General features: G+C 34.2%; 3 protein-coding genes across 10 annotated transcripts in view; 1 reads left to right on the top strand and 2 right to left on the bottom strand.

Annotated features, from left to right (window-relative positions):
- Positions 1 to 152: 152 nt before the first annotated feature.
- On the bottom strand, positions 153 to 1,600 carry LOC119642402 (transcription initiation factor IIB). Its single transcript, XM_038041561.1, has 5 exons — positions 1,584 to 1,600; positions 1,115 to 1,523; positions 824 to 1,058; positions 637 to 758; positions 153 to 572 (listed from the first exon to the last, which is right to left on the bottom strand). The coding sequence occupies exons 1-5, from the start codon at positions 1,598 to 1,600 to the stop codon at positions 411 to 413; spliced, it is 945 nt and encodes a 314-aa protein (XP_037897489.1). The 3' UTR covers positions 153 to 410.
- On the top strand, positions 1,596 to 3,833 carry LOC119642403 (U6 snRNA-associated Sm-like protein LSm4). Of its 3 annotated transcripts, none has more exons than XR_005248034.1 (5): positions 1,596 to 1,929; positions 1,993 to 2,034; positions 2,575 to 2,673; positions 2,744 to 3,111; positions 3,737 to 3,833. XR_005248034.1 is itself a non-coding variant. In XM_038041562.1 (4 exons), the coding sequence occupies exons 1-4, from the start codon at positions 1,927 to 1,929 to the stop codon at positions 3,047 to 3,049; spliced, it is 450 nt and encodes a 149-aa protein (XP_037897490.1). In that variant the 5' UTR covers positions 1,596 to 1,926; the 3' UTR covers positions 3,050 to 3,684. The 3 variants fall into 3 exon arrangements, 1 of the variants encoding a protein (XP_037897490.1); XR_005248035.1 differs by lacking the exon at positions 3,737 to 3,833 and adding an exon at positions 3,708 to 3,733; XM_038041562.1 differs by lacking the exon at positions 3,737 to 3,833 and having other exon boundaries at positions 2,744 to 3,684.
- Positions 3,834 to 16,836: 13,003 nt separating this feature from the next.
- Positions 16,837 to 22,365, bottom strand: part of LOC119642384 (RNA pseudouridylate synthase domain-containing protein 2) — a 92,519-nt gene continuing 86,990 nt past the window's right edge. For all 6 annotated transcript variants that reach the window (XM_038041530.1, XM_038041528.1, XM_038041527.1 and 3 more), the window contains exons 8-12: positions 22,012 to 22,202; positions 17,551 to 17,781; positions 17,212 to 17,474; positions 16,982 to 17,137; positions 16,837 to 16,918 (exon numbers count right to left, since the gene is read on the bottom strand). In XM_038041530.1, the coding sequence (XP_037897458.1) occupies positions 16,844 to 16,918; positions 16,982 to 17,137; positions 17,212 to 17,474; positions 17,551 to 17,781; positions 22,012 to 22,202 (916 nt within the window). In that variant the 3' untranslated portion in view covers positions 16,837 to 16,843. The remainder of the gene's footprint in view (positions 16,919 to 16,981; positions 17,138 to 17,211; positions 17,475 to 17,550; positions 17,782 to 22,011; positions 22,203 to 22,365) is intronic.

The raw sequence follows: 22,365 nt of genomic DNA, 5'->3' as shown, positions 1-22,365 counted from the left end.
TTGGCTCTAAGCGCCGTTATAAGGAAATTGACTTAACCACAACGTTTGATGAAGACCAAATGATTTCCGAACCCATCACTTGCGAGAGTATGATGGTTAAAACGTCAGCAGGCGCCAAGGAAGGAAAGAGAGAAAAAAAGGAAGATAAAAAATAGTATCCCTCATTGTATATTTGTACAAATATTTGGAAAAACTTTTTTTACGAAATGTACATATCTTTAAACAGTTGTATATCTTTGAATACGTACTTTGAAACTTTACAAAATAATCGTATTTATATAAGTTAGTCGGGCGAAACAGGGATTGCCGCAAAATACTATGAATGCACGGTTCTGGCGTAAGACAAAGTATAATTATTTCTTCAATTCAAATGAGTTGATTACAAGAATCAATTGAAATATCGTACTAATTTACATTTGCGGCAGTTGATCAATTGGTGTAGTGAACTTGAAATCTTCAGGAAATAGTTTGGACGCCTCAGGATACATGAGCTTGTAAGATTGTCTTATTGTGACATCCGCGACGCCAGCAATGTCGCCAATTTCTTTTTGACTGCGCTTATGCTCAGACGCCTGAAAAAGATAGTATTACATTAAATACTACTTAAAGTTTATAAAAAGTACAACTTGCACTTACTTGTGACGCCATGTAAATAGCAGCTGCAGCTACTGAAATTGGTGAGCGTCCAGGTACAATATCCATTTCTACTGCTTTCTTGGCAATATGTGTTGCTGCACGTTGCACGGTATTTGGTAGATCTATGAATTAATGTTAGGAAGTGAATTGTTTGTTTTCTACCAAAGAATTAAGCACAAAAACAAACCAAGATTCGCGCAGAATCGTGACATGAAGTCAGCTGTAGTAATCAAATCAACACTAGTCTCTAGAGCTTTTAAAGTTAATTTAAAGCAGCGTCCTATCTCTTTTTTACTTATCTTGCTGACAGCACAAATTTCTTTGAATGTTCTCGGTACGCCCTCCTGACGACACGCGATGTAAAGACAAGCGGATGCTTTGGCATCGTTAGAGCGTCCTTTTAGATTCTTGCCATCGTGAACCTAGAATTTACATTTTTTTGTCATATTTGTACATAAATTAAAAATTTTTGTCTCACTTGTTTGAAGAGATTATTTGCACGGTCAATAATAGTTTTAGGCAAATTGATTCTATCTGCCATCATTGAAATTTCTTTAAAAGCCGATATCAGCGATCTATCTGAGCTACTCATAGTGCGCCTATTCTGGTATTTGGGAGAGCCAGAGGCATCAAAAGATGCTGATCCTGTGCCAGGACCAATGATAGTGGATAAATCACCACCACTCAGTAAAGGATTTTCGGGTCCACCGACACGACTGGGATCCACACCACTTTTTTCATTACTAAATGTACGCCACTCTGAACCCACGTCAATGACGCGATCTCCCACAACCAATCCGCATTCAGGACAAATCATATCGCCAGCTCGGTAATCTTCAATAAGAGGAGCATCCGGATGATAAAAGCAGCATACCTTGTTCGTATCTCTATAAAATTGCTTATGAATCGCATCAAATTTTTTACTTTTCATTTTAAATTTTGATTACCTAGATGGACTCGCCATTGTTTATAAATTTAAAAATTTCCAGAAATTTTGTGGCAATTTGTGCAAATTACGACCCAGTTAAGTTATGTTGTTAAAATTTATATTATTTTTATATATTCTCTTTTCGTGTTTCTGCAGAATTGCCAGCTGATTTTTTTAACTCGTGTAAAGAGTTTACAACAAACTTGCTGTCGCGACTTTTACAGTAAACTATTCCTCTAAAAAGATATTTTACTCTTTATAAATGTCTTATTTAAAACATTGACAACACTGCTTGCTGTAAATAATTTTGGCAGATTGTGCTTGGTTTTGCTTCTGGGAACAACATAAATTGTTTATAAGATATGGTTGGCTATTTATATAAAATATTTTTTTGATATTTTATATTAAGAACTACTTATTTTTTCCAGCTGCCACTTTCACTTTTGAAGACAGCTCAAAATCACCCTATGGTAAGACATGTGAACAATTCATGTGTTAAATGCGAATATTTTAGTTTACTTAGATTGGAAGTCATTCAAATCTGATTAATTTGGACATATAAGCTCATTCATGCGACAGGCTAGATATTAGCGCATCTTTACGCAGGGAAAAATATTATTTTGCAAAGACGCTTTGATCTCCAATAACAAATGAGTTATCAGCTTTATGAATTACTTGAAACTTTATTTAGCTATATCTCATTGGACCAATTCCCATTTTCGTCATGTCCGCAAAAAAAAAAATCACATCCGAAGTGCCATAAAGAACCTATTCAAAAATTATATCAAATATTAACAATTATTGCTACAAAATTGTATTAATAAGGGCCCACATGTAAACTCACCAAGAAATTTTGCGACTTTATGTGGTAAAAACCACAATAGTAAGTAAATATTATCATACGGGAGGATCTCTTGAAACAGTAACGAGCAAGGCTTTAGAAGTGTTTAAATATTTATAAGCACTTCTGAGGGCACCTGTGCAATCAATTAATTACTTTTTCTTTGTAGCTAGTTGAATTAAAGAATGGTGAAACTTACAATGGACATCTAGTTAGTTGCGATTCATGGATGAACATTAATTTGCGCGATGTTATATGTACGTCAAAGGTTTGTAATTAATTATATTTTTTCCCTAGGCCTCTCAAATCGCTAAACTAAATTTGTTGTCTAATTTTAGGATGGCGATCGCTTTTGGCGCATGCCCGAATGTTACATTCGTGGTAGTACTATTAAATATTTGCGTATACCCGATGAAGTGATAGACATGGTCAAAGAAGATGCACAAGCAAAATCAAGAAATCGAGCAGAAATGAGTAAAAGTAGGGGTGGCGCACCGGGTGTTATGCAGAATCAAAGAGGTCGCGGAAGTGCTCGCAATAGTTTTAATAATAGAAGTACAGGTGTTGCTACCGGAAATGGCCCTTTACGGCCATCAGCTAATAATCACAGGTTAATGCCACAATCCAGCAAAAATCGTAAATAAAAATCTTATAAAAACAGGTGCTCATTAATTGATTATCTATACAGAAAGCAATGAAGTCGTCGGTAAGTCTTTTCTTTGTCATAAATGAATCACTATTTTATAGGTAACATACTTATCTGTACAATTTCTTTATTACTCGGAGAAGTGAATGACAAAAAAAGTTTATCGGGACTATCTATTTGTAAAAGAAAGTAGCAACGATTTCCTTCTTGGCAAAAATACTAATCGCCTAATGAAAGGACATTTTCAGGAGAGTAGACAGACTTACAAATGGACATGGCTACCTAGACTGTGAACATATCCTTCGCATAAGATTAAGTGAAAGAAATGTGTAGACCCGGAAAATGTGAAACTCAAAATTAGAATAAATGAAGGTGTTTTAACTGATTATGCGACAACTACATTAGAACGTTTAGCATTTTGACTATTAACAAACTGCGCCTTCTTATAACCTATATCACCTATGATATATATTGTATTATCTTATATTTTATCTGTATACTACATTAAGGCGTATATACTTATATATTTTTCATTAATTTTGCACATTTGGGTTTGGTGAGCAATCAATGTCAATAGAAACCAGCTGATAATCACATGTTCAAACTAACTTCTATCGCTCTAATAGAATTGTGTCCTAAATTTCTCATTTTAACAGAATAATTACCTCGATTTCTCATTTAACAGAATAATGAGCTCGACTTCCCTCGCTTATTTACTTTATTCTCACTCACATAACAGAATCGAAGCGTTGCAATTTGTTGAAAGCAACTCTGTGCTTTCTTCATTTTCCACGCATGGTACTTTTTTTTATAGACTCGTAAAGGAAAAAACAAGTGCTGAAAGAAGATGTACGATGCGAGCAAAACAATCAGAAAAATTTAAAATTATCGAAAGAAAATATAAAAAAGGAAGTTATACGAAAATTAAAAATTTGTGTAGTTTTTAATAAATTAAGTTTTTGAAGAGAAGCTTTACAAAAATTATGTTCAAAATTAGTGTAGTATTTAATAAATAAAATTGTTGACGTACAATAAATCTTTGGTTGTACAATAAATTTTTTGGTTGTACAATAAATTTTTTGGTCGTACAATAATTTTTTTGGTCGTACAATAAATTTTTTGGTCGTACAAAAAACCTTTTGGTTGTACAATAAATTTTTTGGTTGTACAATAAATTTTTTGGTCGTACAATAATTTTTTTGGTCGTACAATAAATTTTTTGGTCGTACAATAAATTTATTTTTAAATAAGCAAAGGGAATTTTTTCAATTGTAAGGATTTAACAACTCGTAATTTTGTAGACGTTCTGATCAAATTTGGTACGCTGACATGTTTGGTTTCACACAAGAATTAATATTGAGAATAGATTACATCCGACGATTTTTTCGGCGAATTTTATAAACCTCGTTAAATCAAAACTAATTGTAATTTTTATTATTTATTAATAAAAGGCTAAATGAACGTATAAAACGTGGGATGGATTCTACTATTGGACTATTTTTAAATCTTATGTGTACAAACTCCTTATGGTTTAAATAAAACTATTGTTTGGCTGCTTAAATCTCATTTTTTAAACACTGTGTTTGATTTTTCTGCTGGAAATATTGATAGCTTGTCGTTTTCGTTCGATAATGTATTAAATCTAGCTATTTCTGGATCCGTTCCGATCAAGCAACCCCGGCCTAGAAACAAGTGCCTGCCATAGTTTGACAGGACAATTAAATATTACAATAACCGCAAAAAAGGAACTTTTAAAAAAACTTATGAAAAGTGGTTCTGCTTACGACTATTTTGTCTACTCTGCATCAAGGCATAGATTTAATTACCTCAACCATCAATATCATTGCAGATACCTTCAGTTGATAAAATCGTCACTTTTTGATAATCAGAGATATTTTTTTAAGTTTTTCTAATCCAAAAGATGATGATAATTAAACCTCGTATCTGAAACCTGAATACTTACGACTGAACTTTTCAACTGCTAATTCCAATTCAACTGTCAACTAACCGTATCCGATATCTAGTTCGGTTTTGGTTCCTTACTCGGAGTAAGGGGTTCGTTGGGGGTCTGTGCAACTTCATCGCCTCAGATGAATTTCCCGGGACGTCTTCAAGGCGTCCATTTAGGACCCCTTTTATTTAATTTCTACATTAATAGTCTCCCCTCGATGATTAAAGCCAGCCAGATTTTAATGTACGCTGGCAATGTTAAACCGTCTTCTTGCTTCTCCTTGGGATCGCAATCTTATCAGCTTTAAACTGACTTAAATAATTAAGTTACATGGTGCTCGCTAAATTTTATGAATTTAAATCTAAAAAATGCAAAAAGCTTTCTTTCTTACGGTTTTGTGGTCTGTTTACTATAGGTGTTATGTAGATTCAATTGAATCAGTCCTGTTCGGCCTTAGGAATCTCTCTTCTTAATTAAGTTAGCATCTCTAGGCACTTTACGTTCATTAGGCTGAGCTAATGTAAATATAATTATGAGCTGTTTAACTAGTTTAGAGTTGTTTGCAGAAAGCTAAATGATGTCTATCACTTAAACTCACTATCGCATTCTTAAAGTCTATCAAAACAACTTTACTTAATACGCGCGATTTGCCTATATTGTTTTAAAAATAACTTTTAATCTTAATATCTCATTATGATTCGAAAGTGAATTGTTGTTGTATCAGTTGTTAAGCTTTTACACGTTTTGACTTAGGGGTTCACTTGCAATTTGGCCATATACTGGTTGTGGGTGTGCCTTTGGGCTAGTTGTTTGCAAGCCTTTTTCCTTTTTTTCCTTATTTATTCATACATGAATTTTTATTTAATTGTTGTTGTTATAATTATTATTATATTTCGCTTTCTCTAGTTCTTCTTGTATACTTTATAGTTGTTTTTAATATTAATTAATGTAAGATTTACTTCTAAGAGTGAATTGAATTCGACTGTTAACTTATTTTAATTGAATTTCATGTGTAAGTAAATAAAATAAAATAAAAAATAGAAATTAAGCCTGTAGACGACAACAGTAAATAATCTTTTAAAGTTTGTAATGGGAGTTGGTTCAGGTTAACGGTATAACGTATGGCATATATGTGATCACATATAAATTTATTGTAGCTCGTTAATTTTGGAGCACATATCTCTGTTCCCCCGATTCTTTCCTATGTCAGGATATATCCTACGTATATTTTTTAAAAAAAAAAATTTATTTCTTAATTTTTTTTCGGGGAGAAATTTCACTTTTTTCACTATAATATCAAAGTTCTTTATTTTAAAAACTGTTAGCTGATTTTCTTTTCTTTAAACGCGAAAAATGCCAAATGTTAAAGATAGATTTGCCTTGAAAATATGGTAACACCACGTCAAACTTGCCGGCTTTCTGAGAAAGTTGCCATTTTCAGTTAAATTTGCTGATTTTTTTTCTAGAGTTTCCGATTTTCTGTTAAAGTGCTAGATTTTCTCTTGAAACTAAAATCAAATTGATATGACAGTAAGTAAAAGAAACACAATATGTGATCCGAACATTCGCATTTCATTCACACTTGGTAATGGATAATTTTTGTGCTTTACCGGGATTAGTGAAAAAAAAAAGAATACAAATATTTGGAAAAAGTAAAAGAGGTTTAATAAAGTAATAAAATAACCAAAGAAAACAATTATAAAGAAAGAAAAGGAGGGAAGGAAGTGGAATCTCTCGTGAGAGAAAAATTAGAAAACAATATATATATTATATATATATATATTTTTTTTTTTTAATTTTTCGTTGTGATTTTTCCCGTGATAACAACCAAAACAAAATCAGCCCGTCTCCCTGCTTTGAATATTTTTATATGAATGCCACTGGGCGCACCAAGAGATCAAGGATGGGTGAGAATAATCTTCTTTCATCTCCCAATGGAGAGGATAACGCAAATGTTTCAATTATGCCTAGTAAAGCGGCAGTCGACGAGCCCTCTGATTTGGGTGCTACGGCCAACCTAAAAGAGATCAATTTGTACGATTGCCTTTCAAAGTGCAATTTTGTCGTTTTTGTCGAAACGTGCGTAGACGCAGAAGGAAATCGCGTCAATATTAACTCCAATCTCTATTTTCATGATTACTTGAAGGATTTCAGCATGTACGGCTTACAAGAATTAAAAGTTGTCAGCATAGACAGAGCCAAACTGCTTTTTAGCTCTGCTGCCAATGCCAACAATTTCATTACTAAAAAGAATTTAAAGGCGTACATACCGAGGTCTTTCACTGAGAAATTTGGAGTCGTTCGAAACATCCCATGCACATACAGTGTCGATGAAATAATTAAAAACGCCGTATCCGATATCCCGATTAAGTCCGCTGTCCGTTTTCAAAGGAGAAATCCCAACAACAAAGATGAGTGGATTCCCACAACCAACATCAAAATTGGCTTCAAAGGCAGACCCTCCCTAAATCAATAAAATTTAATTATTGTTATCTGCCGGTTGAGTACTTTGTACCCAATTTAAAGCAGTGCTTTAAGTGCGGTAGATATGGTCACGTGTCAAAATTCTGCAATTCTGTCTTAACTGTGGGAAGTCTCCGAAGTGTGTGAACTGTGAGACGATGAAGTGCTTGTCCTGCGGTTCAGGTGAATACAACACTCTCAATAAATGTTGCCCTAACAGGGAACTTGAATCAAATATCAACAAAATGATACCTCATAATCTTATTAGAGAGTTTGAAGAAGTCTGTGCCATATTTTGCCCCGTTCATGCACCCAGTACTACGAGGAAATCCGCTGGGGTTCTTTCTCAAGTTTCAACATGATATCCTTTTTACAATATAATATTCAAAGTGTCCGACGTAACCTATCGTTTTTGGATTTTTACTTAAACACAAATAAGGTTGATTTCTGCATGTTAAGTGAAGTTTTCCTGAAAGATGAAAATTGTTTTGAGATTAAAGTTTCGAATTATGCCTCAGCCACCAAATGCTGAAATGATGGCTATGGTGGTGTTAGTATATTAGTTAAGAAAGGTGTCAATTTCAGACGTATTCCCTATTACTCTGCCGTTGACATCATCACCATCAAAACCATCAACCTGAAACCAAATCTTTTCATAGCCTCATGCTACTTTCCACTCAGTCTTGATGTGCAAACCTTTCGTGATGAGATTCAGAGATTATACGACTTTCTTGACGGTGAACAAAATATGATTCTAGCTGGAGATTGCAATGCAAGACACCGCCTGTATGGCGATCAAACTTTACCAACAAAGGCCAAATCCTTGTAAATGCCATAAATTCCAGCAGTTTCAGTGTCTTAAATAACGGCAATACTACCTTTCACTGTAACCGGAGCGGTCTCACGGCGAGCAGTGTCTTGGATCTAACTTTCTCGAACTCAACTATTTTATCTTTCAACTGGAACACGTCCAATGTTTCCATTGGCAAAAGTAAGCACTCCCCCATTATATTCCACAATTGTAACAATTCCGCCAAGAAAATAGAAAATTTCATTTCACGCAACTTCCTTATGGACCGTCTGTCTAAAGTTGATCTTTCTTCTGATTTATCATCAATTCAAAGTGCCTTTCAGTCTGTGATCATGTCTGCTAGAACCAACTTTCCTGACATTGAGTCCTTCTCACCTAAACCTTGGCGAAACTCTTCCCTGTCAACACTTTTTCGCAAATACCAAACTGCAAGGAAAAAAATGAGTAAATATGCCAATCCAGCCAACTACATTTAATACATGAAAACACTGAAAGATTGGAGGTCTGCAGTTAGAAAGGCGAAAAGGACACGCGATTAAAGATTTATGTGGTAACGGCAACCCACGTTCTTTCTGGAATTATATCAATGGTCATCGACATTCTAGTCGAAAATTAAGCGGTAAGTATGGACTGACCATGATAATAAAAAATACTTGGATATGCTTAAGAGCTACATTCCAAGTGTCAATCCGATTACAATACCTTCAATTCCTTTTAGTAGTCTCATCAACACACCCCTTTCGTTGCATGAGCCAATGTATGTTTTGCATTCCAGAAGGAGAGCTATTGCTGCAGGTTGTGATGGAATCAAGTATGACATGCTCAGAGCACTGTCTGGAGGAATCCTCAGCATCCTTTTGCATGCAATTAACAACTGCTGGTCCATCAACTTTATACCCTCAGATTTGCGATGCATCAAAATAGTTCCCATTCCTAAGCCAGGTAAAGACTTAAATAATTTAAGTAGTTTCAGACCAATTTCACTGATATCTGTATTCATAAGAACTATCAACCTCATGGTTAAGGAGAGACTAACTGGTTTCCTGAAAACTGAGAACATTATTCCACCTCTTTCTTACGCCTATCAAAAACGCAAATCTACGAATATGTGCATTAATGAACTATGTTTTCTCATAGCTAGCTTAAAAAACGCAGGCAAAACGGTTGTCATGCTTTCCGTCAGAAAAGCCTATGACTGTGTCAACTTGATTAAGCTTGGTAAAATTCTCTTAAACTTTTCGATTCCTCTTCAAATGCGGCTGTGGATACTTAATTTTTTATCCAAGCGTGTGTTGGTGATGGGTACTGAAACAGTTGAAATATACGGTGGTATCCCACAAGGCAGTTGTTTAAGCCCAATACTCTTCAATCTATATGCAGCTTCTTTGCATGATCTTCAAGACGACAAAACTCATATTTTTCAATATGCAGATGATTTCCTAATTGTATGTGCGGACTCATCTTTTTCAGCTGTTGTCGATAACCTCTCGATAAAAGCGAACTTGTTTTTCGATGCATGCGCTGATCTTAATATATATTTTAACCCCAGCAAAACAAATACTATTTATTTTGCCAAAGGTTCTAAACGTGAAATCAGACTTCTTATCCAAGGTATCCAAGTTAATCAAGTAAAATCTCTTCGATTTCTTGGGAGAATTTTAAATGACAGCTTAACCATTCGTGGGCATTATGAAAAGGCGTTCAAAGATTGTCAGTCTGGATGCAAAATCATCGAACTCATGACAAACAAAAATCAGGCTTGGCTCCCAAAAATGCTTTGACCGTTTACAAATCTCTAGTCAGGTCCAAAATTGAATTTGGACATTGTACACATTGGACACATGTTGCAATTTCCTAAAATATATTGAGAAACGTATACAAGCATTTGAAAAACGAATGTTGAAGCGTTGTACTGGACTGAACCCCTCAACTGCTCAACATATTCTCAATGTCGTATCTGGTGAGTGGCCCGTTTCCGAAAGCGCCCTTTTTAGCACTGCCAAAGAGTTAATTAAAGTCAAGATGATAAATCCTTCCTTTTTTCAAGAAATTATATCTCTCAGTGTTACTGTCACTTGTAGCTATACTTTTTGCTACCACAAACTTCGTCATATTTTTGATAAGTTTGAATCAATTTCTCCCTTGAATTCCATTACCAGCAAATGCAGAGTCTTCATGAACATTCTCGAATCGATCTCTACCTCAAAACTAAATATCAACTTCTCTTGTACGAGGATGTTATGCCAAGCATAGGTCCTTTTTTACGGCTACGATATATATGCCGCCGACGGTTCCGTCGGTCATAATGTATCTGGCTTCTCGGTCGTGAAACATCTATCGAAAACAGTACATCGAGTCAAAGTGGCGGAGGAACTTTCCTCGACTTTTATTGAGTTGCTCGCCATCCGACATGCTATTAAGGTTTCTATCTCTGATGGTATCAAAAGGTTTGTTATTTTTTCTGATAGCGAGTCAGCTCTACTTCTAATAAATAAAAGAGATGCAGAGAATCAATATGTGTTTGATATTCATAAGATGTTGCATGAATCTCAAGTAGATGACTGTCACCTCGTTTGGGTACTGCGGTTTTTTTTTAAATGTAAAAGCCGACTTTCACGCAGGGAGAGCTCTGGTTGATGGGACAATTTTGTCCATCAAATACACACCCAACGAAGCAATTCGGGCAATTCGCAGCCACAACCTTCAACAGCTAAACGACAAATTTAAAGAAATCGCGCGCGTTAAATCCAATCACCTTTTCTATAAATTAAATCTCACAATTCAATTCAAACCCTTTTCTGTATCTTCTTTTAATTCCTGGGAAATCAAAATTCTTTATAGACTCATGAGTGGTCACCTTTATGACAAAGTTTATTTAAAAATGCTATATCATGTGATGTTTGTGAGCTTTGCAATGTTGTTGTATGATAAAAGCTATAATTTTCAACATTTCATAAAAAAAGGTTGGTTCATGATAGTAAATATTCAAAGAAATAAATATAAATCCTTTTATATCAAAACGATTTAGTGAGAAAGATATACCAAAAGACCACACAGACACATGGACGGACGGACATGGATAAATCAATTCAGAATTTCACGCTGAGTAAGGCTATTTTGACTTTATAGGATCTCCGAAGCTTCCTTTTGGGTATTATATATGTTATGGAAATAAACAAAATGAGTGTATCACCGTCCTTCAGTGGTGGATGCAAAAAAAATATTGGTTGTGTCTAACAGCCTTTTTATGGTACATCTGCAAGGTTTTTGGAATGTGCGCATTGGTTCGTAGCACCAGATATCTGTTCCGATTCCTTCAGAAAATTTCCCAAATTCCTCCTCTTCTTTCTTTCTATTTAAAGACGTCGAAATTCGCCTTAAAAAAAAGATTTTAATTTGTTATGTTGTTTGAAGAAGAAATTACCTACGAAAGCACTTACGACAACAAATTACAATTTATCGTAATTTACTTATGGTGTGCAATAGAAATGAGTGAAAGACGATTAAGAACAGTAAGGCAAGTAAAAAATAGAAGAGGTACAATTAAATATGCAAGTAAAAGGAATTCAGATTATCTTTTCTATCACTTTAACAGAGTTTGGTAAGGAATTTTCATTTAACAGGGAATTTTTATTTAACAGAGATTATTAAGGAATTTTTATCGCTCTAACAGAGATTGTGAAAGAAAATTTTTATAACTTTAACGAGATTGTGAGGGAATTTATTGAATGCAATTGTTTGCTGCCTTCATTCTCAACACTTGGTACTTTTTTTTATAACAAAAAGAAAAAAGCCCAAAGATAATAAAATAAAAATTCAGTTGGTATTTTGCGTCGAGCGCGTATAGCAAACAGTCCGTGCAAACAAACCGTGCACACGGGTCGTCGTTAAACCATGCCCTTGGTCAAGACAAGGAAAAAATTCTACTTTTAGTAATTCGTACGATTTCCTAGATGTAGCGGTTTTAAGCATACGAAAAAATGTTAGTGTTCATGTTTCATTGTGAACATTTTTTTAGGATAATACTTCTACAGAAAAATTAAGTGGACCAAGTTTGATACACATGGCTCTATTTCTTGGACCCCTCTCATAATTAGAATCTCCTTCAGAAAAGGGTTACATTTTCATATTTTGTGATACAAATTGGTAAATGGTAATAATCTACGAAAAGAATTGACAGTAGGGAATTCGGATCACGTAAGCCTGTTTTATAGACTTCAACATATATAGGGATCATCACGAAAGCAAACCATTATGTAGAGGAAAGTTTAATTTGTAGTCCTTTATGAAGAGAAACTAATAAAATTTTTAAAGAGTACATTAAGTATGCTAAGATCGGGCCACCAAAGCTTACACAAAAAAAAACCTATATCAAAAAAACTTTATTAAGGTGATGTTTTGGGCATTTTCCAGCAGGCCTTTGTGAAGTGTATGCTGTATTTCCAACACGAGTGAATAACTGTACTAAGCGAAATGGTGTAGGGTATCTTACTATCGGCCTTGTTCGACTACAATGTTCTTTCTTGTTTTTGATTAATTAATATTCAGTATTAACAAGTAAGAAAATTGTATTCGGCTCCGACCCCTTCCATTATCCTCATCATCGTTATTCTAAAAAAGGCCAAAAGAGGAAAAACTAATTTTTTCTATTTTTATGGAACAAAGGAGGAAATATACGCTTTGTATTGAGTATGCCCTATTTATGAGCAACGAGCAAAAAACACGGTAAGTAAGAATATTCTCAATTTTGATTGCATTGTGGACGTGTTCTTTGCCCGATCTCGACCATTTTTAAATTCTTTTACAAATTTGTTCGTGTTATCTTGGTTTTTGTGAAAAAGAGAACCTTTACCACAGATACGACCAAGTAAGACCTAAGAATAGATGGACAGACGGACATACTTAGGTACATTCCAAATTTGATTTGGTAAAGAATGTATATAGTTCGTGGTGTTTTTGAAGCTTTCTTCTGGGCGTCATAAAGGGTTTGGTAGAAAACAGAAATTTTGGTACACTATGACAACGGGTAGGCATGGCCGATTTTTCGCATTTTTTTGCATACAAAAAGATCACTCACAAAATATAGGTTTACGTTTTTATAGCTTTATCTGCTGCAGTTTGTGTGTAATGCGCAAAAAACAATATCTCCCCTTTGGAAAATGGTTTACTTAGAATCGTGTTCGATGATCGTTTTGGCCTACTTTCAATGCCGACTCGCCTACGAGAATTTCCAATGTTTCTGTCAGGTTGGAAGTCGATAGCTTCATTTTTGTGGCCAGGAGAATGTTGGCAGCAGACATTACAGAGACGGGCGGATGCGCTCGCGGATATGTTTAGGTCGATTCAGAATACTGATGCTGATCAGGAATGTACATACTTTAAGGTGTCTCTAAAGCCTCCTTGTGGATGTTGCCAACGTTTTGAAAAATTAATATACTTCCCTTCATTTGGTGATGGGTGATAAAAAATAAATACACTACAGAAATTATTTCAAAATTTTATTTATTCAAATCATAATAATAATGATTGTAACAATTTTGTTATATAAATGTATATGAATATGTCCATCTGACTGTTTCTTGTATTTTAAAGTAAAGACTGAGATAAATATATAAAAACAGTGAAGGGTTTATTACAAGAAGTATATGGTTTCTACTTAGGATATGATATTTTGGATATGTAGTATGCCGTCAACAATTTAGAAATCGAGTTTACGAGTCTTCTTTATATCCATCACTGAAGTATGACGATGTACTAAATTTACCGCCGCCGCAAAGTTGACATTATAAACATTTTTGAACGACATAAGATTTCGAGTTGATATAGCCCTGCGCAGCTTCCCACGAGTTCGCTTGTCTCTTTCCCATTTGTTGTTCGCGGTCATAAAAATTGCGGTAAAAAGCTGAAATTTGGCCATACATTTTCAGTTGATCGCCACAGACCCAAACTTGGTACAAATGTTTCCTAAAGACATAAATATACAAAATTTTGGAGGCCATCTGACGAACAAACAGTTCACAAATAGTTTACAATAGTTCTGCACATGTTTGAAGTAAGGCGAGTATTCAAGATTTGCCCCAAAGCGAATGTAATTTTCTTACTTGAAGAAGTTACATTAAAAAAAAAATTCAATAAATTAGATATGGATTATGAATATGATAAAGCTTTTAATATATGTACATACAAATATATGTTAAAAAAGCATTTATGTGACAGTAATTAATTATATCTGTATAGCATATTGTCTTTTATAGAATCAATAATAATTACTCATCATATTTATTAATTAAATGTAAAATTAATTGAGTTCTTTTTCCTAATATTTGTTTTCCACTTACATTTTCTAGTTTATTTGAATTTTTTGCTAATTTTGATTTAACAAATTAGCGCTTATGTGAATTGAATGAATATTTTAATTGCTTCTAAAGTATCTATTGCAGTGGTTGTGTATATAAAAATGAAGGCACAAACTTTTTACCATACAGCTTAAATGCTCTGTTCAGCAGCTTTTCATTACAATATTTAATCGATTAAGTTTAGGAGTACCTATGTAGAGTGTGTACGTTCGGTTATGATTTTTCATTTCTTTTTATTATTCTTGGTCCATTATATATTATATATTTTACTATGTATACAAAAAAAGTGGGGAAAATAAACTTACTCCCCCCCTCTCTCTCCCGTCCACCAAATAAGCTTTATCCGCTAATAACATTATTACTTAAAACTTATATTTTTCTTGCATTTTTTACTTAAACAGTATATTTAAGCTTAACAAAATTTAATTATTTTAAAGAAAATACATTATGCCTCGCGGAAATCCTAATTCAAGTACTTGAATGTATCCGACAAATGGAAGATTATTCAAGTTACTATATGTTTCTATATTCGACAAATTCTGTTCTTCATAAAATATGAATCGTGCTAAATAATGACGGGTCCATCGGTCGACTGTTTGGTATGCGGATGCAAAGATACGTTGTTGCTTAAAGATATTCCGTTACCCTGAAGGCTTATATATGAAGTTGAAGTTGGAAGTTCTAACATTAGCAGACGTCATATTTTAAGTGGATCATTGCAACATGACCACCATGTTAATATAAAATTTTGAATTAATTAGCTCGTCTGTCAGATCGAACAATGCGTGGGATGCGAAGCTGAAACTAAAAAAACCAGACGATCAGACCAGACATAAGCCCTCTGAAAAAAGTTAAATCGCCTTTGGCGAGCAACGCCTACCATTAAATATGCTACACCACATCGCTTTATACAAATCTTCCCTTAATGTAGTCATGAAGTGCCAAAAAGTGCCTTGTTCTGTAGTGACTTTCATTGTTTGTAAAACCTTTTATGCGATAAGATGATCTTAGTTCACCGAAATTTCCTGCATTTATTTAACGTACGAAAATATATTTTTCTTCTGATTTTTGTCGATAAATAATCAAAAAGGTAAAGTATATTGATAAAACTTTTTAGAAGTAGAGCGTTATAGAGCAAGCGGTCATAAAAATAGTTCGATCTGATTCATTGTCCACAGAGTTTTCCTCAACATCTCAAATGTCATGGTGTGTATCTTGAAAATAAAAATACTTGCACACACTTAATCAGCCCGTCGTACGGGGAGATAAGTCGCATTAAATCGACTCAAAAAATCAACTATTATAATAAAAGGTGGGTACGTTATAATTCATACGTTATTTAATTCATACGAACTTGGTTTACTAATTCTTCCGGTCAGTGGATGTTTTAGAAATACTCTGGGAAATCGACGAATGCATTGAAGGACCAGAAAACTAATTATTTATCTCCAAGCGAAGGAAGTTTTATAGGTTGGTTGAAAAGTGAAATATATATGTGTCCAATGCTAGACATGAATTTGAATGAAGTGTTTTCACGATCGTGTTGCAAATACGTGTTGCATTTTCTTTAAGTAGAAGATTGGTGCTATTTACTGATACTTTCAACAAACGGCACTCAATACAGGAAACATGAGAAGCGCTCAAAAATTTTCTTGTTCTTCATTCTGCGATGGAAATTGTGTAATTCAATACTTTGTCCTATTCGCGTTGAAATGTTTTTTTATACAAATAAGCTAAAGTAGCTTTAATCATAGATATGTTTTTCTAGTTGATCAACTCTTCCAAAAAAGTGTTTATATATAAATGTCTGCATAGGGGCGTGAATTAATTAGTAATGAACACATAAACGTTTGTATATTTTGCATGTATGTTTGTAAACGTTTTAAAAAGTGTACATTTATTAAAACGTTTTCCTTTTTCACTATCCACTTATACATTACTAGTACTATTTAGTTGATGCAAATAGTTGATGTTGATAAGTGCGTATATATAATAACCTAATATATAAATGTAGTGGAATTGTATATGTGACAATTTATGCTTAATTAAGCAATTAACAATTTAAAACTTGCTTTTATTACAGCGGTTATGTATATAAATTTTGCATTCATTAGAGAGACAGGCTGTAAATGTATAAAAAGAGAAAATAATTGGTTGATTGGTTTAGAATGTGTAAACAATTTTATGTGTGGTTTTTTTTTTTTGATATTTTTAATCGTGATCATTTTCAATCCAATCGGATTTAGCCCAAGATGGCAGTTCAGTTTCATATTCCCAGGCGGGACCCTTTAAAAGGACGTTTTGTATATGATTAAATTTTAAAAATTCGTTTATAAGCTTTATAATTACTTTATATGTCCAAGCATGCAGATACATAACGAGATCCTTTGGTTTGGGGTCCCGGTAGCGTACTTTACACTCATAACAATGCTTATCTGTTGTCATTTTCTCAGCATTAAATGCCATGTCTGGGGATTCGTGACCAGTTTGTGTGGCAACAGTAACCTAAATTTGCGCAAAGTTATACATTAATTAAATTTTGCATATACGCCTACACATACGCATGCATTCAAGTTTACCTTAATGTGCAAATTTGCGCTTTGTCTTTTACCATTAATGGTGCCATCACTGTTACAATTAACAATGTCTTCCTTTTCTATGGCCGCCATTGATGTAACAGAATTTAAATTCGCGGAATTGACGCATAAATTATCGCTATGCATCTCTTGCGGATCGTTAACGTTTTCATTTGGCGACGATTCTACAATTCGTGGGCTGTCCGTGCAAACGGGTGATGCCCCACGTGAGGCTGTCTCTGAATCATTATCACTTAAGCTATTGACTGCAGAAAAGAAAATATGAAATGATTTAGCATTTGTTGATATTTCAATGATGTGGAATACGAATGATTTGTTTACCTTTTGGTGCACTGGCAAGACGTAAAGCATCCGCATCGCAATCACTTTTAACCGATTTAAAAATTGACATATCAGAATCACCATCTATACCCAACCAGTTTTCAGCGTTATGGATGTTAATTAGATCACGAACCAATTCATCATCCGTTTTACCGCCAATATCACCGCCACGACCTTTTAGCGGCCCAAATACATCATGATTATATAAGGGATCATTGACGACGGGATAACCTAAAAAAAAAAGTTGAATTCTTGTGACATGGACATAAAATTCTATATTCGAAAAATAGGGGAAATATTTTTATTAAGAAATAGGGCTTTTAAGTTAGAGCTTTTTCTCTAATTGTTATTCAAAACAGTCACCGACCTGTACTTAATGTCTTTTACCGATCCAAACATATGGCCAAGAGCTCGTTTCTTTAACCGTGGTAGAAAAAATATCTTCGTTGTGCCCTATCAGGCGAATGTGTCGCTGGTGGATGAGAATTAGTTCAATTTTTATTGATAAATTGACGAATATTGAGTTGTTTTCGAATAAGACGCTAAGAAGGTTAAACAACCGTAGACCGGCCTTTTCAATTCTTGGGATTGTCCCAGTTCATATTCCAATTATATATACAATATTTCTAATGTTTAACTGATTTTTGCTGAACACGAGATCCTTGATTTTGTTAACAATTGAAATTGATTGTCCTGTCGGACGTGCTTTGTCTTTCACTTTTTCCCGTCGCTTCAAAGCCTAAGAAGGTGGATACTCCCATTTTCTGAAATGTTTGTAAAGCCCGGCAGAGACATTCAGAGATCCCATTAAAGTATCAATACCTTTGGCTAGCATCAAATACTGACTCCTAACCATGTATGTGTTGTTTAGATTCTCTTAATGGCAGAAGGTAAGTTAGAGGCTTCAAGTTTGTCAAAGACATTGTAATTTATTGTAATTAGGTTGACATTGAAAATCAGCGAAGTTGGTCAAAGAACACGCCATGACAGTGCACCATAGTTGGCAACGCCTTTGTTTTCAACAGCAACCAAAAATTTAGCTTTTCGCTGATTACTCATTTCCTTAAACAGATATTGTGATAAAAATATAATCATATTCAATGAGTGAGCCTACGATATCTGTACAAAAAACAAATCGGCTATGCTCATCCAATAATATAGGGTATCGAAATTTCATTTGTTTGCGTTGCACTCTTCAAGAAAAATGTGATGATTATGTAAGATTCGTTTAAGGCCGAATTTCTTTCTCTTTTTTGCATTATTTAGTTACACATACATCGATAGATATACTCCATAATAGATACAGCGAACGAGATGTCCAACTCGGTACGAAAGCAATAAATCACTATCAACCGAAAGACGATCGTATTATTCTTGTGCTTCGTACCCTACGATAGCGCGATAATGAGGATCGTAAACAGACAGCTGCTCCTACTCTAGGTAAGAAGGCTGTTCCTGGTCGTCGACGTCGATAATTATTATTTCGCGATAACACCATGCAGGTACAGGGCCTGTAATTAATGAAGTACTTCTCGGGAATATTAACAGTGGAGTGCAAAATAAGAGTTTCAGTTCATTTGAAGATAGAACTTCGGTGTAGAATTGTTTTGCATTAAATAATGCTTTGAAAATACGATGTATACGCTCCTAATCGATCTGCATGAACTAAATAAAACTATATGACCACCTATGATCGCAAGATTCAGGAAAGCAGAAGAAATCCGACTCAGATTCAGATGCAATTGAATACCGGAACTCGATCTTATTATTTAAAGCATAAGCGATTTTGTTTATCTGTTTTATTTAAGATTTACTGTTCACTGACATGCATCCTACAATCGATTACACGTTTTTCTACAAAATGCAAGTATGCACCAACTAACAGTAACGAACCTTAGTCATTAATTAATAATCATAGAATAGGCGAATAGCGTACTGATTTATCTATTTCCTCGTCCGTTTAAATTGCAATTCCTGAAAACAGCGTTACACCGAAGCCAACAAGCTCCGCTCAAACCAACAATGTCTATGATCAGCTAATTAACTAATTAAATATTTTCAACTAAGCAATTATGGCATAATTATTGAAAGAAGTTTATCTTGATTTCGAGTTAGTCCTATCGCCAATTGTTATTTTTTTGCTCTGCGCACTTATACGTCGTGTTCTGGCATTTTCGAGAACAAGTTCGTCTTGAAAAATATAAAGTGCCCTGGAAACAAATTCATTTTTGATCGGGTAGATTATAATCAAATTGTTTAGCAGTCGCAAAGCTATATCCTATTTTTTTTCTTATCGTACGACAGGGAGAATGTTAAATTTTTTGAATGTCTGCGTAGCTTAAAAGTAAAACACAGGTTCAGTGACAAATGCAAATTTAATAATAGCTTAATTTTCAATTGTCTTCAGCTTGTCAATATGCGATATCCCGTCTTTATCCCAGAGCCCATCAGCCATAACCTTTTGAATGTCGAATGTAGATATGCTTAATCTTCGTCGAGGACTGTCCATCAAATCAAATCGGAATATGAATTTTGGTTCTGTGGAGATTCGTAATAGATTCGGACATCGCAGTGATAATTAGTACACAATCTAATAACTCGTCTCGTTCAGTGAAGTAATCTTCGAAAGTCGACTGGGCATTATCATGAAGTGTTTTCCCCTTTTCTTCATATGATAAGAATTCCAGCTCCTACTTTGATCACTTTTCGATTTGTTACGTTATTGCCTTTACAAGTTGTCGCACAGAAAGTCAAATGATGTAAAAGCACTTACAAAACTGTTGCTCCTGAGTACTGGTCACTCAATCTACGTATTCTTTGTTTGTGTGTTGTATTTTTAAACTAACACAAAACTAATAAGAGAATTATGCTTGGTCGAGATCGAGTCTATTATAGCCTTACAGTTATCCTTAAAAAAAAAAAAAAAAAAAAAAAAAAATAAATAAATAAATAAATTTGCATGCTCTTTAATATGAAATGGGCGGGGCTGATTTTTTCTATTTTAAAAATAAAACTTTTATTGCATAGGCGTGTGAGCGTCCGAAAACTTTAAGTCATTTCCAAATTCTTTTGGAAATCTGTAGGGGATGTATCTATTTTTTGGCTGATGGGAGAATGTTTACCACAAATACCACCCAGTTGCGCGGACAAACGAACAGACGGACAATTGACCAAGAAAAACAGATATTGAAAAAAATGAAATTTTGATGCAATATAATATTGGGTAGTGATCAATTTTTTCCACTTTTGTGCAGGTATTTCGCATCGCCTACAGAATATGTATTCAAATTTTTGTACATTTATCTGTAACGAGCCGTTTATGAGTAACGAGCAAAAAACCGACTTTTTATTCGACAAAGGTGTTCCCAGTTTACGTGGCGCTGTGCGCGTGTCCTTCGATCGATTTGGCCCATTTTCAATATCAACCTGCGTACAAGAACTTTCAACGTTTCTGTAAAATTTGAAGCCGACGGCATCATTTTTGCCGTAAGGAGAATACTTACAACAGACATTACACAAGAAGAAAGAAACATGAACGTGCAGACGGACATGTTTAAATCAATCTAGAATTTGATTCTGATCAAGAATATATACAGTTTGTGGGGTCTCTGAAGTTTCCTCCTGGACGTTGCAAACGTTTTGACAAAATGATGGGTATGAAAAGATACGTCAATTTAAAGGTTCGGCCATTTTTATCAAGCGTTAAACTATGCCATCTTTTCCTTCAGTGCAGTTAGTGCATTGAATTTAATTTTTAAAGGTAAAAAATTCGGAAAAGTCTAGCGAAGATTTTGCTGATACTTGGATTTATTTATTTATCTGTATTTATTTATATGCAAACGATTCCGATTGAAAATGTTTATTATCCAACTTATCGATACGATTATAATGTTATACACTTGCTTCCTCGTTTTAATGCGGATTAGTGGACGTTTAAGAATTCTGCTCAATCTTGCTTTTGATTTTTTGTAGGATTCTTCACTTGAGATGCACGGTCTATAAAGTTTGTGCGCACGTATGTAATCCCTAGAATGGTTTACGATGAACGCACTTTGTATTATATTTTATGATTATTAATCGATGTAAATCGAGCGCTATTGCGCCGATTATTAAAAAAAAAAACATAACAGATTGCTTTTTGTATGAGGACACTTAGTCTCACGCAGGAAAACATTAGTTATACATAACTGTTATGTGTTACCACTTTCGTAGCTTCTTTTGGTTTTCCTTTGTTCCACAACACATTTACGATGCATACTTATATACTTGCATAGTGTTTGCGAATTTTTAAGTACACATATTTTTTTCGTTTTCAAAATTTTTGAAATTTAATAAACGATATAAGCAGACAATACGTATCAAAAAATTCAATGTAATTCGACGCCATTTTTTTACTCTTTTTCGATATTTTGCTTTTGCTATGATTTCATTTTAAGTATAGATTTCATTCGTTTCACTTACCTAAGTACTGCAAGTGTACACGAATTTGATGCATACGACCAGTTAAAGGTTTGCACAGCACCACACTGGTTTGTCCGTTATAGGAAATCTTCTGAAACTTTGTTGTACAATCTTTTCCCTTTGGCGACACCTTGCAAACACCAATTTTATAGCTAACAACTTCGATTGGTTCCGTGCATTCGATGACTCCCCTAAGAATAATTTAAAGTCAATAAGACAAACAGGAGGAAATAAGGCAAACACAGCCACATGAGAGGCAATAAAATACTTGAACATTTTAATGGAATAATTAAATACCTTTGTGACAAAAAAAAAAAGACCAAATTAGAAATAAAATCAAGAAATCTCGAACAA

The sequence above is a fragment of the Glossina fuscipes genome, unplaced genomic scaffold (genome assembly GCF_014805625.2).
Source record: "Glossina fuscipes isolate IAEA_lab_2018 unplaced genomic scaffold, Yale_Gfus_2 222, whole genome shotgun sequence".
Lineage (NCBI taxonomy): Eukaryota > Metazoa > Arthropoda > Insecta > Diptera > Glossinidae > Glossina > Glossina fuscipes.
The sequence above is the reverse complement of the archived record's forward strand: the minus strand, read 5'-3'. Positions and strand labels throughout refer to the sequence as shown.